We start from the raw sequence: 14,202 nt of genomic DNA, 5'->3' as shown, positions 1-14,202 counted from the left end.
AGTGAAATTCAGTTTCGATAAGAAATACCATTAGCAGTACAAATAACATTATCCATGCAGTTAATGGATGCAGTGACTACATACTCATATGAGTCACTCATTTCGGAAATCTATATTAAAGTCCCTGAAGGGCTTCATTTCCGAATCTAAAAACAAATTGTAACATGTATTGTGTAAAACTTCATAAGTCACTCTATGACTAGAAATAGTCGTGAATCATATGGTACTACCGACTAGACGAGTTCTTTCTTCAAAGGATTATTAAAAGAATGATGATTGTTTATGTGTTAACAAAGGAATTCCAAATTTGAAATCCTTATATCACCTCAGTGTATATCGATGATTTCATCATCAATGTATCTACAAGACCTAAACATACACAAAATCATCTCAAAATGGAAAATTTGGATTTAACCAAATTTAGCTTAAGTTTACAACTTGAGCATTCTATCAAGAATACATATCAGTTTACATATATCCAAAACATATACGAGAAGTTCAGTGTGGATATATCATAACAAAAAAAGAACATTTATGGTCATACTACCTTTGATAAGGTACAAATCCATTCATACCTATAGGCGATAATGAAGTGATACTAGGACCTGAAGTTCTATATCTCACTAATGTCAAAGCACTCATATACTTGCAAACTACGTCAGGCCTGACACTATATTTGTTATCTTTATTCGGAGTGCAACCCCCAACAAAAGGTATATGGTTGATATAAGTAATATCATCTCTGACGATTACAGTAAATCTTGGATATTTTCATCAGGAAATAGAAGATATGACCATGATATGATGTAATGATATTGACTTTTTATTTGATCCTAACGGCGCCATATCAATGACTGAATTTGCTGGAATAGCCTTCACATGGAAGTCATATAAATGGATTTTAATGGTTATTTCCAGTTATCATTCTAACATAATTGTTTTATCTAAAGTCATTGCAAAATATGCATAACTTAATAGAATGGTTAACCACACTCAAAATCATGTGGTTGAGATTCATCAGAATCACATAACTTGATTTATCAAGATACTTCCACTTGTGTTACTTAATACCTATAGGTTATATGAAGAGAAATATCATAAATCACATTGCTCGGAAATTACTTATCCTCATGGATTATAGAAAATTGAGGAAATAATTTGCAAACAAAATATTGTTATAATCCAACAAGTTATACACAATATCATGTTCATGTCAATGGAATTGGTATGAGACATCCTCCATATTTGCAAAGTTCAAGGGGAGTAATCTCCCAAACTATAACCTATTAATAATCCTCAGATTGCATATGTTCTACTCTTTTCCCTTGATGATTTTTCCTAACGGTTTCTCATAAAAGTTTTTTAACGAGATAATATAAACACAAGTGTCTTTATATGCCATATCATTTTCTCCTTGTATTTTTCCCACTGGGTTTTAAAGGAGTTTTCAATGGCATGTACGATTGTACTCTTTTCCCTTATGAGTTTTCTCTCAAGTTTCTCATAATGATTTTTAGTGAGGCAATATCTTTTCAAAGATCATATGTCATACTTTCTATTTTCCCTATCGGGGTTTTTAAAGGAAGTACTCAAGACATATCAATTGTTCTCTAAACTTATTGATGAGTTTTCTCCTTCTTCAAAGGTTTTTCTCATATGAGTTATCAAGAGACAATAATCATCATATGTTGCATCATTTTCTCCTTATTTTATCCACTGGATTTAAAGGAGTTTTAGCAACATATCTACTCTACTTTCCTCATAATTTTCCCACATGGTTTTTGGGGGAGACTCTCAAGATTATCTAGAAGATTTCTTGAGAGTCTCCCCCAAAAACCCTTTGGAAAAAATATGAGGAAAATAGAGTAGATATGTTGCTAAAATTCCTTTAAACCTAGTGGGAAAAATAAGATGAGCCTCGAGAGGGATCGAGATTATTGTAAACAAACCGATCTGGAACGAAGCTGCTCTTCGTCCTTCCCTAGTCGATCCCCTTCTCCTCTCTGCTTCTCCTCCACCATCCCAGTAGACCAAGGCCCGTTACAAGGCTGTTCATGATGGTGAGAACAGAGGCAGCAACAAGATCGGCGCTGTCGGGAGTATGAGACGGAGATAGGACGAGGAGACAGATGCGTTTATAGTAGGTGAGATTATTACACGAGGAGTTATGGGTGATGACGTGGCAAGATAATCATGCTATTTTTTAGCTATTTTGCAAACAATTGAAAGTATTTCGGGGGCCACCGTAATCGTAAGATGGAAAAGACATGGACGACCCGCGCATAGTCTGGCAAATGTCTGCAGACAGCTGGTAGTAAGGGCATATACAACAATGTCCAATCAGCCGTCTGCACCAAAATCCATGTAGGAAATTAGATGACGTGGGAGACAGAAGAAAAAAATGGCACAGTCCGTCGGTAGAAAAAACGACAGTCTATTAGCGTAAAAATCGCTGATTACACACAATCTATTCCCGTTGTACCCATAGCCTCGTCGGATGGGATCTCCTCTCCCACCCAAACCACTTCTCTCCAGTCCCATGAAATTTGGTGATTATCGACAGTCAAATAGACTCCATGTTGTATAGACTGTCCCTTAGAGCATCTCTAACAGGCGCGCTTCGACCGGCGTCCAAGAAACAGATTTACAACGCCCGGTTAGTTTTTTTAGGGCGCCGACGAACGCCGGCTCCAGCGGTTGCAGCATACTTAGTGCGCGCGCGACGCTTCAGCCGCTGCAAATTGTTAGAGTAAAACGAGATTGAATGAAAGTGAATGGACGATTAGTCCTGATTTCTATTGATTCTCAAGTATGTATACATCTGGAAGAGGTGCGAAGAAGAGGTGTCTGTTCGGAGGCATCCCTCCAGAACAGGTGCCTGTTGGCAATAGAGATAGAGAGGAGACACGAATGTTCGGGGTTGGACACATCCCTTGGATTAATCTACTAATTAATTTCTAACACTCCTCCTTGTACAACACCGCTCCTTGAATATTTCACCGTTGAAAGCTTCTTGCGTATAGATCTTCCATCTTGAGAAATCTTCCATATAATCTTGAGAGTCTCCCCCAAAAACCCTGTGGGAAAAATATGAGGAGAATAGAGTAGATATGTTGCTAAAACTCCTTCAAACCCAGTGGGAAAAATAAGGAGAAAATGATGCACCATATGATGATCATTGTCTCTTGATAACTCATATGAGAAAACCTTTGAAGAAGGAGAAAACTCATTGATAAGTTCAGAGAACAATTAATATGTCTTGAGTACTTCCTTTAAAAACCCTGATAGGGAAAATAGAAAGTATGACATATGATCTTTGAGAAGATATTGCCTCACTAAAAACCATTATGATAAACTTGAGAGAAAACTCATAAGGGAAAAAGTGCAATCGTACATGCCATTGAAAACTCCTTTAAAACCCAGTGGGAAAATATAAGGAGAAAATGATATGGCATATATAGATACTTGCGTTTATATTATCTCATTAAAAGCTTTTATGAGAAACCATTAGGGAAAACTCATCAAGGGAAAAAGAGTACAATATATGCAATCTGATGATTGTTAATAGGTTATAGTTTGGGAGATTACTCCCCCTGAACTTTGCAAATATGGAGGATGTCTCATACCATTACCATTGACATGAACATGAGATTGTGTATAATCTGTTGGATTATAACAATATTTTGTTTACAAATTATTTCCTCAATTTTCTATAATCCGTAAGGATAAGTAATTTTGAGCAATGTGATTTACGATATTGCTCTTCATATAACCTGTAGGTATTGAGTAACACAAGGGGAAGTATCTTGATAAATCAAGTTATGTGATTCTGATGAATCTCAACCACATGATTTTGAGTGTGATCAATCATTCTGCCAACCCATACATATTTTTGCAATGCCTTTAGATAAAGCAATTATGTTAGAATGATAATTGGAAATAACCATTAAAATCCATTTATATGACTTCCATGTGAAGGCTATTCCAGCAAATTCAGTCATTGATATGGCGTCATTGGGATCAAATAAAAAGCCAATATCATTACATCATATCATGATCATATCTTCTATTTCCTGATGAAAATATCCAGGATTTACTGTAATCTTCAGATATAAGATGATAGTACTTATATCAACCATATACCTTTTGTTGGGAGTTGCAGTCCGAATAAAGATAGCAAATATAGTGTCAGGCCTGACGTAGTTTGCAAGTATACGAGTGCTTTGACATTAGTGAAATATAGAACTTCAGGTCCTAGTATCACTTCACTATCACCCCTAGGTATGAATGGATTTGTACCTTATCAAAGGTAGTATGACCATACATGTCTTTTGTTGTTATGTTATATCCACACTAAACTTCTCGTATATGTTTTGGATATATGTAGACTGATACGTATTCTTGATAGAATGCTCAAGTTGTAAACTTAAGCTAAATTTGGTCGAATCCAAATTTTCCATCTTAAGATGATTTTATGTATGTTTAGGTCTTTTAGAGACATTGATGATGAAATCATCGATATACACTGAGGTGATATAAGGAATTCAAATTTGGTATTCCTTTGTTAACATATAAACAATCATCATTGAGTAATCCTTCGGAAAAAGAAAATCATTTAGTCGGTAGTACCATATGATTTCCGACTATTTTGAGCCATAGAGTGACTTCTAAAATTTTACACAAATATGTTGCGATTTATTTTGGATTTGGAATTGTAAGCCCATCGGGGACTTCGTTATAAATTTCCAAAACGAGTAACTCATATGAGTATGTAGTTACTGCATCCATTAACTGCATGGATAATATTATTTGTACTGCCAATGATATTTATTATTTAAACTTAATTCCACTCATACCAGGAGTTTATGTTACATCATAATTTGATGTCGGGTCTCTGCGTGAACCCTTTTGCTACAAGCCTTGCTTTTTCACCACCTCATTGACTTTGTCTATGAATGAGAAGTTTTTAGTATTCCCTATGGAAGATACTTATGAAGAGTAGATATTACTGTGGTAAATACCACTCTTTGATGAGCGAGTGTTATTCTTCGTTACTTGCTTCCTTTTATGTGAACCAATATGAGTACAAGAGGCACTCTACCATGGATTTTGGTTCAGGGACCAAAGGATTTTAGCAATTTTCAGAAGAAATATATGTCGAAAAATGTAGACTTATGTTATATGATTCTGGAGGAATCAATGAAATTTGTGGAAATGTATTTATTCCTTTTAACTCCTTGTGATTTCCTACAACAATGGAGTCAAGGTGTTTCGATGTCCCGACACGAAAACATTTGTGCACATTTATGTCGGGCTTTGGATGATGAGCATCCAGTGAGGTGTTCTTTCAACTTGATGTTGAATTACATTTACTGGTTGAGGATTTGATTTCCTCTATTTCCGCGGAAGCATATACGAGATTATATCTTGTGTGGTCAGATTTCTCCCCCTCTTGCTCTCATTTCGGGAGAAGAGTGGTTTATCGGGTACCTCCACTCTTTCTGACACTTTACTGCAAGAATATAAAATTGAGTGACACCTTTGTGATCAGTAAATGTATGTGGCAGATTTGCAATGTGTTGCAAATATGTGATTCTATCTTCTTGTTCTGATTCTTTAAGTATGTGGATATAAGGACTGAATGTGAATAACATTTCTAATTTATTTCTAGGCATTCTTTGTGTTACTTATCTCCCCCTAATGCGAGAAATGTCCTTATTGTTGATGCAATCAGCATACAGACTATGAATAATTTTGATTAACGAATAAATTGGTATTCCTCACATAGATCCCTAATTTTCTGTGAGAGCCCATTGATGTATGTTGGAGTAGTGATATCGGTATGTAACCGAATTATCGCAGATAGGAAATACTTTGTTGATTTCCACGTAATTACTACAAGGAGAAAGTAGTATGCTATGCAGTTGGTATGATTTATATCATACTTACGGTGTGTAGTGTCGTATTTGTCTAGCATGAGTCTTGTAAATTATAATTCTATAAGTTTGGTCATATTATTAATTTCACTATCTTTGATAAGATTTTGAACTAAACCATTCTGGGTATGTACATAAAGTATTATGTATAATCAGACATTGCTTGTTAAATGAGTTCAACGAAGTTGTCCATTCGAATGGATTTATCCCTTGTTTAGGATAACTTGCTCTTACTTTGAGAATTTGAGTAATTAATTTAGTTATATCATTCATGGTTTTGTGTGACAAGAGACACACTTGAAATCATTTTATAAATGTTTCCATGAGTACCATGAAGTATCTATATAATACCACATAATGGTTGAGTAATCCACATATCTTTTGAATGTGTTCAAGGAAGAATGAGTTGGCTCATTTAGAATTGTAAGGTGAGAGTTCCTTAAATTAATTTCCCCTGTGGCACATGTGGTACACATAAAATCTGATGATTTAGGAAATTCTGCAACTTGTTAAGTTGTGACCAATAGAATTGTCAATAATTTTCTAATCAACCCCAAACCAGGATTGTAAGGCTTAAAGCCAAATGTTCTGTAAGATTTCGAAAATTATTTTTTACACAACAAAACTGAGTATGAATTGATTCATACATTCAAAATGTATCAAATATAATGTCCAAGAAATAGGATATTGGACATTATACTACATGTAGTAGTACAACTATAGGCAAACAATATTTTGGGAATAATCGGGATATTACATGAGGTCTCCCATATTACTGAAAAATGAATTATGCAAAAATATCATAGGCGCAAACGAATTGATCATTCTTTTATTGCACTATATTTTTGGTTCTCCTTCTGATGAAGATTTGAGAACATCATTTACCAGAATAGTTTCTGGTGTTATGTTTGCAAATTTTCAAATACCCCAATGAACTTATTTGCCTTTTAATAAACTCATGGTGTGGTTTGACCATATGTTTGAGGGTTTGGTAATCATATGTACGATATTTACGTAACGAGACATTTGACAAACTTAAGAGTTGTATTTGTGATCATTTGGAAATGATCAATTCCCAATTAAAAGATAATTCTGTCATTGGTTGTCTTTAGCCTCCACTTTACTTTGAATTCCTCATGGTTCTATTTTGTGACCACTGACTTGCATAGTACTCTCAATGCTAGCAAATATTTGAAGCAACCGTTGGGTGAATATGATGATTTTAAGAAATAACATGTTTCTTTACCATGAAAATGGTAATACCATCGTACGGAGATGTAAAGTGTATCAAGGGCTTTTCAACCTGATCTGCATATGAAAATGTCAGATCATGAGATCTCAACTTCAAGTTGATTTTATAATTACCAAAATTGTAAGTTGCTATAGGCTTGAGGCCTTGAAAAATTATTGGGTGATCATTCCAAAGTGCTCATGGCAACATGTTTCTCTTAAGGGAAATATTCAAGGTGAATAATTATTCATCCATTATGTACTCGGTTTGATAACTAAGTGAAGTTGGTTATTTATAAAATGCATATGCACATATTAGCTATTAAGATAATAGCCATGTCACATTTTCCCAAGATGGAGTTATAGTGGCAACAATGCCACATGTGAATATAATGACTGATGTCATGAATCATCCTAAAAAAAATATTCCACCAAATCATGCATTTGGTGTATTCGAAAATGTCAGCCATGTGTTACTTGAAAATGCTAATGCATTAATTTAATTTAGTACTAGGATTAAGTGGCATCAATGAATAAATGATTTGTTTGGGAACAATCATGGCCAAGGTGATCCTTGGTGAATCCTCAGTGTATCCTTCAATACAACACATGCGATAAAATTATTACTAATGTTTTGGAATTCATTCTTAAGGAAGTGTGTGACTTGAGAGTCACTGCCAAAACGTATAGACTTTGTGTATTTCACATTGGTTAGTCGCTATGAAAGTATAATGACAATGTGATGTGGACCTTGTAAAAGTGTTGTGACACTTAATCATTGCCATAAATTATGCGATCCATCTTTGATGGATGGACGACACTATAATTAGAAATTGTGTTGTAGGCTTCATTGCCATGTATTTTACCAATGTAATAGACGGTAATCAGACGTATATGCTAATATTTTTATAGTTTCCTATGATATATTCAAGAAAGCGTGCAAGTATAATATTTACTATGTGAGTAAAATATTTTAGTGAACAACAACAATATATTCTTCGGAGGAGCAAATTCTAGTACGGCTGATGCCTTATAGCCATATGTGTAGACGTCAATTTATATAGGATAACATTTTGAAGATAATCACCAATATGGTGTAGATCTCACGATAATAGAAAACATAGTCTAACTTTTTTCAGTAGATGTTCATAATTCTATTACCTTGTGGTATGCTATATTTAAGAAAATCACTTTAAAGATAGTCATATGTCACGATAACATGATGTAGACCTTACAGTAATATTGAATAATATGTCAAGACGACACTTCAATTTATGTTGAGATTCGCAAGGAAATTATTTTCACTGCAAAGCGATGGTTGTTGCACTAAATTAAACATGTTATATGGATTGCTTGAAAAGCAAACAGATTAAACATGTAACAAGTGTCAGAAAAATTGTCTAGAATAATTATGTACGTATAAGTGGATAAACTACGCTTTACTGGAAACATGGAGATGCTCTCAAGTACAGCCAAACATATGTGTTGAACATGTACTTTAGGTATTAATGTACAAAAAGTAGGAGGGCTGAATACAAAATTCTAGAGACTTTTCTGTAGATGACAAGAAGTGGAAGGGTTAAATTTACAAATAACGAAGGGATAAGGCTCACTATCGTTTTCTGTTTGTGTATATGAATCCATTGATTCGTTCCTAGGCTCCTCTTCTACTAGTTTCTAGTTTCTACACACAAGCAACAGCCACCGCGCCGGAGGGCGTTGCCTTGGGCTGGTGAGTGCCGTTCATTGGTTGTCTCCGTTGCCGCCGGGTGGAGCCCGACACGGAGGGGTTGTGTGCCATGGTGACGGGGTCATGCTCCGCCGGAGGGAGGAGAGCTGTGACGGCCGCGCCTCTGTATTATGGCTGCAGTTGCGGATATTCCGTGGGGAGCCGCATCGAGAGGAGAAGGTAGAGGACCGAGGGTGGACAATCCGAGGCTGTGCACCGAAGGAGCCGTCTCCATCGCGCGTGCAGGCGCGTCCGTGTCGAGCGCGCAGTTCTGCGTCGATGTAATTTGGAGGTATGACGAATTGAAGAAATACCATATGCGTACCTACGGTTCTTGATTTGGATTTTCAATCAGTTGATCGTGGATGCTAATTCCCATGTTTCTTGTTCTTTCTGTTCGTCTTTTTCATGTCTTGTTGGTGGAAGGATGTGAACATTCCCAATTCCATAAACAGCGTCATGGCAGCTGATGTTCCTTTGATTTCGGTTTCCTTTTGCCTGGTGATTTAATCGGTCTCGCTGGAGCTGGAGGACTGGAGCCGCGGGCGCTGCCGATTCACGATCCGGTCAAACAACAAGGCCACATCGTTGTTGCATCGGTAGGAGCGATCGCTTGTCTGCCATTAACCGCTGCTATCTGATTCCGCTCATGAAGGAGCACGCATGGGGCGAGGTCCTCGGTTGTCTCCTTCAGACCCCGCGTATAGATTGCTCGATTGGAGAGCAGAAAGTGCTGATAACGTGTTAGAGTAAAACAGTAAAACGAGATTGAATGAAAGTGAATGGACGATTAGTCCTGATTTCTATTCATTCTCAAATATATGTACATCTAGAAGAGGTGCGAAGAAGAGGTATCTGTTCGGAGGCATCCCTTCAGAACAGGTGAGAGATAGAGACAGATAGAGAGGAGACACGACTGTTCGGAGTTGGACACATCCCTTGAATTAATCTACTAATTAATTTTTAACACAAATAACATCCAAAACTTGTCCAACATGCTATATATAGTTCATCGTTATCGTTACACCAACATCATAAAACATATAGATAATATATTACACATAGATAATAAACTACTCCAACACATAGATAAAAAACTAGTCTAACACGATAATAAAATTATCATAGATAGATAAAACTATTCTGAGTCGTCACTGTCGGTGTTGTTCGAGATGGATAGTCATGCGCCTTCCCAACATTCATCGTCAGAAGTGAAGATGGACGTCTCACCGTTGTTGAGGCCACACACTGTGATATAGCGAGTAACTTGCGCCGACGCCTGTCCTGCAGCTCCTCGCGACGCCTTGCCGTCTTCTCTGCCCAGAAGGCGTTCTCGGCGGCGACGTCCTTCGGGTGGCGTCGGCGCCACTCCGCCATGGCTCGCTCGTCCTTGCGCCGACGCCTGTCCTGCCGCTCCTCGCGACGCCTTGCCGTTCTCTCCGCCCAAAAGGCGTTCTCGGCGGCGACGTCCTCCGGGTGGCGTGGCGCCACTCCGCCATGGCTCGCTCGTCCTCCTCGGCGACGAGCAGGCGCTGCTGCTGTTGACGGTGCTCTGCACGGTCTTGCTCCATGATCAGACGAGGGGGAGGGGCGAGGGCCTGCGCCTGCTCGCGCGTGTAGACGTTGTGGAAGTTCATCTGCGCGCGAGGCCTTCCTAGTCGCCACGCCGCCGTGTCGTACGCGCGGGCGGCCTCGTGCGCGGTCTCGAACGTGTCGAGGCCGACGTGAACGTCGCCGGACCGGATCTCGACGTAGTAGGTGCCGGAGGGGCGCTCGCGGACGCCGCAATAACCCGAGGATGCATGATGGCGTGACGGCATGGTGGCAAAGGGAGCGGCAGAGGAAGAGGCGCGTGGCTATGGACAGTCATGTGAAGGACACGGCATTTTATAACGCGCTGAAAGCGGTGCGTCAAATCTGACGCGCGGCCGGCCGCTTTCTCCCGCACGCGCGCAATAGTTTATCGCGCACGCTTTTTTGCCGCGTCCGCTGAAGCACGCGATTTCGTCCCGCGCGCGCTAAAATTCGTGTTTACCGCGCGCGTGTTTTTTGATAGAAATTAATTAGTAGATTAATTAGCCAAAGGATGTGTCCAACCCGAACAGTCATGTCTCCTCTTTCTCTCTATTGCCTACAGGCACCTGTTCTGGATGGATGCCTCCGAACAGACACCTCTTCTTCGCACCTGTTCCGGATGCATATATACTTGAGAATCAATAGAAACAGGACTGATCGTCCATTCACTTTTATTCAATCTCGTTTTACTCTAACACGTTATCGGCACGCTCGACTTGATCTGAGCGATTTCGAGACCGAGAAGAAATAAAAAAGGCAGAAGGAGACTACCGTGGTCGTCGCCGCTGCCAGCAGCACATTGCTACGGCGCCGCCGGTGCAGGTTTTTTGTCGGCCGCGCGGCAGCCCGTCGCGCCGGTGCAGGCCCTTAAACCGGTCGTACTGTCTTCATGCCCGCAGGTGGTCGTGCCCGAGGAAGCCGAGGCTGCTCCGCTGCCGCCTCCGACCCGTAAGCCTCTGCGCCTGCCATCCCCGACACCCACCACGCCCCAGCCCCATCGCCGCCTTATGCCCTTCGGCTTCACGGCGTCCAGCCCTGCATCGAGCAGCCACGCCGCGCGGGTGGGGACTTGGAGCCCGGCCGCCCCAGGTTCGTGAAAGGCGTCTCAAACGGCACCGCGTCGGGCGCCATGCTCCATCGAAGATCCTCAACGCTGTCGTGGCGGAGTGCTTCGTGGTGGCGACGAACTGCCGTGTGCGTTCTGCCGAACGAAGCGATGGGGAATTTTTCCTGAGTCGTTATTCCTTATCCGTTCGATGGTGGACCAGGCTAACTGCCATACAAGGGCATGTGCGTGCATTTGGGAATCAAGGCACTAGCATACCTTACATGGCTGACGGCATGATGCGCCATGCGGCTGGAATTAAGGATGCTAGGAAGGGATTGATTTATTTGATTATTCGCCCCTACCCAGTTTGCTAATTTACTGAATTGATTAACTAGTACTACTCTGTTTATCATTAATCGAAAGAGTTGATTCATTTGTTCGATTCTCTCGTTTCTTGACAATCGATTCTTCACACGTTTGAAAGACGATGAGGACGAGTGCAAAACTCCCATGTTCATTTTCACATCACCGTCACAGGCAGGTTTCCTTTTACCTCGCATCGACGAATTTGCACGACCGGCGGTGCACGACGCGGAGGCGGCGACATGCGATGACTTCCAACCATGGTAGCGGACCCTCAGGCACGGCCGTGGCGCCTCCCTGCACGCAGCGTGCGGCAGACGACATGTTCCAACGGCGCCCTCCGACGCATGGCAGTGGCCGGCCCGGCAGGCCCTCCGGCCGGCGACGGTGTCTAATCCCTAGCCACACCACAGAAATTGGGGATTTTTGTTATCCCTTTGATGAATTTGTAATCGAACCCTCAGGTTATGTGATAATATCATATAAATCGTTAAGTTTTCTTTCAGCCATCAGGTTAACAGGAAAATTTACGGTTTAACCATGAGTTCATCCCACATTGCATAGAAGAATAATTATACATCATTCTACATGTATAATTAGTCTTTCGGACATTATATATGCTTTTGCCGCAAACATTTCCTAAGACATCCGTTATAGGAGAACAACTATAATTTTTGCAATTGATTTTTCTCTCTCTTGCAAATCCAATTGTAATTCAAACATGGATTATGAAGTATCATGCTTAATATGACCAGTCCAAATTTTATTGTGAATCACAAGGTATTGGTGGCATCTACTGTATCATTTGCAGATTATCCATCACTACTGTGAGGTTTATATCTTGTCATTTTGATAAAAGGACTACCTTCAACGTGCTCTTCCAAATACAAATATTAATGCGATTACCTCAAGATATCATAAGGTAATACTGGCATCTAATGCAAATTTTTGCAGACTATGCATTATTACTACAAGGTGTACATCATGTCACTCTGACATATGACTACCTTCAGAGTGATTTTCAAAAATATAACATAACATATGGTAATAGATATGAACATCTACTAACAAAAGTTAGACTATGTTTTCTATTACTGCGAGATCTACACCATATTGGTGATTATCTTCAAAGTGTTATCCTATAAAAATTGAGGTATGCACATATGGTTATAAAAGCATCAGCTATTCTAAAATTTGCTCCTCTGAAGCAATTTTTGTTGTTCACTAAAATGATTTACTATCATAGTAAATTCATGCATGATTATTGCACGTTGAATGTTATTATATACCAATATCATTTATTCAAACCTCATTTTGTTTGAATACGTCACAGAGAATTATGCAAAAATTTGCATACTCCAATGATTACCTTTTATTACATTGGTAAAATACATGGCAATGGAGCCTACGTCACTATTTCTAATTAAAGTGTCGTTCATCCATCAACATCGATCCCATAATTTATGGCAATGATTGAGTGTCTCAACATTTTTGCAAGGTCGACACCACATCGTGGTTACAATATCATAGTAACTAACCAATGTTAAGCATGCAAGTCTATGCGTTTTGACAATGACTATAAAGTCACACACTTCCTCGAGAATGACATCCAAAACATTAGCAATGATTTTATCACATGTGTTATATTGAAGGATACACCCAGGTTCACCAAGGATCACCTTGGCCATGATTGTTCTCAAACAAATCATTTATTCATAGATGCCACTTACTCATAGCAGTAAATTAAATAAATGCATTAGCATTTTCAAGTAATGCATGGCTGACATTTACGAATACAGTAAACACATGATTTGGTGGGAGTATTTATTGTAAGATGATTCACGACATCAGTCATTGTATCCACATGCGGCATTTGTGGCCACTATAACTCCTCCTTCGAAATATGTGTCATGGCTATTCTCTTAATAGCTAATTATGTCCGTATGTATTTCGTCTGTCACCAACTTCACTTAGTTCTCAAACTAAGTATATAATGATCGAATATTTATTCACCTTGAATATTTCTCTTAAGAGAAACATGCTGCCATCAGCACATTTGGAATGATCACCCAATAATTTTTCAAGGCCTCAAGTCTACCGCACCTCACAGTTTTGGTAATTATACAATCAACTTGAAGTTGGGATTTTGTGATCTGATATTTTTCATATTTGCATCTGATTGAATAGCCCATAATACACTTTACATCCTCTTATGATGGCATTACCATTTTCATGGTAAAGAAACATATTATTTCTTCAAATCATCATATTCACCCAAAGGGTGCTATACCATTATTTCAAAATATTTTCTAGTATTGAGA

General features: G+C 39.3%; 1 protein-coding gene and 1 long non-coding RNA gene across 2 annotated transcripts; one reads left to right on the top strand and one right to left on the bottom strand.

Moving 5' to 3' along the window:
* The first annotated feature begins 9,096 nt into the window (after positions 1 to 9,096).
* On the top strand, positions 9,097 to 9,705 carry LOC123408864. Its single transcript, XR_006612798.1, has 2 exons — positions 9,097 to 9,187; positions 9,322 to 9,705. It is a non-coding gene; the product is annotated as an uncharacterized LOC123408864 (long non-coding RNA).
* Positions 9,706 to 9,873: 168 nt separating this feature from the next.
* Positions 9,874 to 11,207, bottom strand: LOC123408862 (ethylene-responsive transcription factor RAP2-3-like). Its single transcript, XM_045101901.1, has one exon. The coding sequence runs from the start codon at positions 10,713 to 10,715 to the stop codon at positions 10,122 to 10,124; it is 594 nt and encodes a 197-aa protein (XP_044957836.1). The 5' UTR covers positions 10,716 to 11,207; the 3' UTR covers positions 9,874 to 10,121.
* Between the last annotated feature and the right edge of the window lie 2,995 nt (positions 11,208 to 14,202).

This window comes from Hordeum vulgare, chromosome 7H (genome assembly GCF_904849725.1).
Source record: "Hordeum vulgare subsp. vulgare chromosome 7H, MorexV3_pseudomolecules_assembly, whole genome shotgun sequence".
In the NCBI taxonomy this organism is placed as follows: Eukaryota; Viridiplantae; Streptophyta; class Magnoliopsida; order Poales; family Poaceae; genus Hordeum; species Hordeum vulgare.
This window is presented reverse-complemented; position numbering and strand designations above follow the sequence as displayed.